This window comes from Nannospalax galili, unplaced genomic scaffold, assembly GCF_000622305.1.
Source record: "Nannospalax galili isolate Female #2095 unplaced genomic scaffold, S.galili_v1.0 scaffold1362, whole genome shotgun sequence".
NCBI lineage: Eukaryota > Metazoa > Chordata > Mammalia > Rodentia > Spalacidae > Nannospalax > Nannospalax galili.
In genome coordinates, this window is record NW_008347579.1 from 1,355,007 (window position 1) to 1,359,017 (window position 4,011).

The 4,011-nt window shown below is 34.5% G+C and overlaps 1 protein-coding gene across 3 annotated transcripts in view; it reads right to left on the reverse strand.

Annotated features, from left to right (window-relative positions):
* The window catches only part of Atrnl1 (attractin like 1), a gene marked incomplete at its 5' end in the record, with an annotated part of 630,201 nt that overhangs the window by 621,141 nt on the left and 5,049 nt on the right, over positions 1 to 4,011 (reverse strand). For all 3 annotated transcript variants that reach the window (XM_017800920.1, XM_008844317.1, XM_017800921.2), the window contains 1 exon segment: positions 1,767 to 2,022. In XM_017800920.1, coding sequence (XP_017656409.1) covers positions 1,767 to 2,022 — 256 coding nt within the window.

The window sequence follows — 4,011 nt, forward strand, 5'->3', positions numbered from 1 at the left end:
TTATGAAAACTTTATGAAAATATTTATGAAAATCTTTCAGTAATTTCAAAACCGCATAATCTCTACAATACTCTCTGAATACTATAATAAAACCAAAAGTTAATAACAAAATCGGAAAAATCAGTCCTTAACATAAAAAAAAATGTAATTCTTGTTTAAGAAAAAGTAGGTGACAACCTGTTTGCTTCAGTATCATGAGTTAAACTAATAATGTATGTGTGTACGGAAGCTTAGTTAATGTGTAGTATTGTTTATTAACCATAATACTCCAACATGTTCTCAACAGTAGTTCTCTTTTGATTACTTCTGTTTTCTCAGTAAATATTAAAGATATTAGAGCAGAGAGAAACAAGGATGAAATACTAATCAAGGAAAACCGGGAGAGAGAATGAGCTGGACTGACAGGTACTCAGGAATGTCAACAGTTATTTGATATTGGTGATTATGAACTTAATGCGGGGAAAGGTTAGCACAGGCAATAGGATGGCAGACAGCAGGAGGAGGTAAGAGCAGTGAGGTACAAGGAGTCAGCTGAAAAGATGAGTAAGATGTCTGAAGTAGAAATTACAGGACTCACTGCAGGTACTGGAATGAGAAAGTCAAGACTGACAACAGGAGAGACTAAGGGTAGAAACAAGATCTTTCCTACACATATGAAGAAATTAAGAAGATGGTATTTAAAGTATTTATGTAGATATTTAAATTTTAAAAAATGTACCCGCTGATATACGCAGTAGTATACAGGGAAGGAAAGCAGAATCTAAGTTCAAAAGACAAAAGTGTTCTGAGGAAACAGGATGCGTGTAGGTGAGGTAAGTTGAGGGTCTATCTGTACACTATTCAAAGCCAGGAGACTTAGAGAAGGGAGAGTAGAATGGAGAGTCAACCATGAAGAGCAGAGATGACACGTCCTGCTTTCAGCCCAGCTGTGCAGAAGACACAGAAACAAAACTCTGGCCACTTGAAAGGACTGCAGGGAAAACACTGAAGGGCATCATCTCCTGAACACATACACTTTGTCGCCTACAAATGAGTTTTCTCACTGGGGTGTATAAGGACTCTACACAGTTAAATGTGGTGTACGCCCAAGAGAACTATAGCTTATTAATGGGCTAGAGCCAGAAATATGCTGAAATACCAACCGTAAGGTATATATATGTAGGCAAAATAAAAGCACCACAAAGACTACCACTGCTTGAGAATGTCATACAGAGTAAAAAAAACAGTACCAGAAAAAAAGAAAGAAAAAAATCAAACAACAAGAGCAATAGTGTTGAAAATCCTGTGGGGTCTGTGCAAGTCACCTGGACACACTAACTAATACTCTCTTTCTGAAGCCAACAGTCTGTCCTTGGGTGTTTGCTGTAAAGGAGCAATGAATGACATCTAGCAATAAGATAAAGAACAGAAAACTAAAAGTGAAAATCCTAAAAGCCATAGAACGCACAGTGAAGAGACTGTTAGTTTCAGCTTTAGGTTCCTAAGTAAAATCCAAGGAAACAGCACCATCTATTGGAATTTCACATATTTTAAAATATTTGCAAATCTTTGAAAATGAGTTTTCAACATTCCTCATTTGGCTAAGGAATATACCTAAATATTATAGGACAAAAGCTAATAAAAAAGACTTTATAAAAAATAATTGATCCTTGACTTATAATTCCAATCTAAAACAACTCACCATTTTGAACATATCATTAGAAGATTTTATTAAAAATAAAAATGCTCTCAACTAATAAAGAAATTATATTTTTAAAGAAACTCACAGATATGGTATTCCTGTATGCTGCTTGTATAACCATATACTGCAGAATATCCAAATATTATGATCATGACAACATCTCTACTATCCAACTCCATAATATGTGCTGAATGTCCCTCCACAGCATACTGTTGACCATGTCCAAGAACAGTGGGAGTTTTTGTACTCCATGATTGACTATGTATGTTAAACACCCATAGTTCATCTGTGACATTGCCATCATTTGTTTCAATTCTGCCTCCATACATAAAGATGTTTTCCTGTAAGTTAAAACACATATATTAGTAAACAAAATAGCTACTTCTTAGCAACATAATCAATGTTTTAAAAGGCTATATTTAAATATATTTTAGTAACTGCTTACAACATTCATAAAACATAGTTCCTTTTTATAAAAAGTCAAATGGTAACACACTGATAACAAATGTTTTTACATACAAAAGGGAAAACATAACTATGCTCCCAAAGTTACCTTAATGTATCTTATTTTAAATGTTTACATTATATACAATCAGCTAATTATATTTTTAGCTAACCTATACAAGAAGAAATACTGAAATAATGAGTGGAAAATGCAGGAGGCTGATCATAAACTTAACACTGAAGAGTGCAGTAGTTTTACAATGTACTCCTCTCATACAACATAAAATTAGCAGACTAAGTTGCTGATTAACATTACTCACAGGCAGTCTTTCCAGTACTTGAATGACCTGCATCCCTAGTTGTTATATTTGAATTCTATCACCTATATAAATTATTTTTTACTACTCTTAACTTTTAAATGTTTTCATTAAGTGCTATTCACCAAACAAAATAACAACATTTGAACATTGCTGAGAATATTTTCTGTTACCATTTCTCATGGCTAGAGGAAAATACTACATGCTTTCAGTCCATCTTTGGTAAATCTTTACAACACAAATTGTTCAATTAACTACATTATTTAAGGTGAATGTTTATCATCAAAGCACACTCCACATTATCTTTGCTATTTCTGTTCTCTATCAGTGGTATATTAGCTGACTTTAATCAATTTTAAGTATATTCCATATCTTGTATGACTTGGTGTTGATGATGAGATAGCAGTCTTTTTTCTCCTTTCTGAGTGGTACTAAGATGGAGCTCTCAAGATTATGTTGTTGCTAGATGTGGTGCTTTAATCTGAGCACTCAGGAGACAAAGGCAGGCAGGTCTCTGTGAGATCAACTTAATTTAGATAGTTGAGTTCCAAGCCAGCTGGGGCTATAGAATGACTCTGCCTTTAAAAAAAAAAAAAACAAAAAAAAAACAGTATATTCTTGACTAAGATCCTCAAAATCGAAAGAGATACCCGATGTGCAAATCATAACCTGAAAATACAAGAAACATGAAAAAAACAACATAATACTTCAAGAGAACATAACTCCTCAGTTACTGAATCCAAAAATACTGAAGCAGTGATATGCAAAAGAATTTAAAAGATCGTTTCTAAACATAATAGCTGATTACAAAGAAGAAAGAAGAGTGAAATAAGGAAACCAACTCCAATGTAGCTAAGACAGGAATGTAAAAGAGAAAGGCAGCAACATGAATAAGACATTCAGAAAGGAGATTGAGATCTTTAAAAAAAACACACAAATATTGAAAGTGAAAAATTCGACCAAGGGGATAGAGGATGACTCAGCAGTTAAAAGCGTTGCTGCTTTTCCAGAGGACTTAAATTCAGTTCCCTGCACCCATGCCCAGCAACTCACAACTGCCTGCAACTCTGCTCCAGGGGATCCAAACCTTTTTCTGGCCTCCATGAGCACCACACTCAGGTGGCGTACAGTCACACAGAAACACACACATACACATAAAATAAAAATGTTTTTTTTTAAAAAAAAAAAAAAAAAAGGAAAAGTTTAATTAAATAAAAAACACAATAGCAAGTATCATCAATAGACTAGATTAGTCAGACTGGTTGAGGAAATACTACATTTTGATATCAAGGGATTAGGGAAAGATATATGCAAGATCACAACATCTTAAAAACTCTGGGATGTGATAAGGACATCAAACTAAGAATCCATGAACTAGAAGAAGCCAAGATAAAAACTAAAGGCATACAGGGCTGATGGCTCAGAGGGTAAAGGCACTTGCTGCCAAGGCTGAAATCCTGATTTTGATGCCCAAGACCCACATAGTAGGAGAAAACCAACTCTTGAAAGTTTCCTCTTACCTAGAAACACACACACACACACACACACACACACACACACACACACACA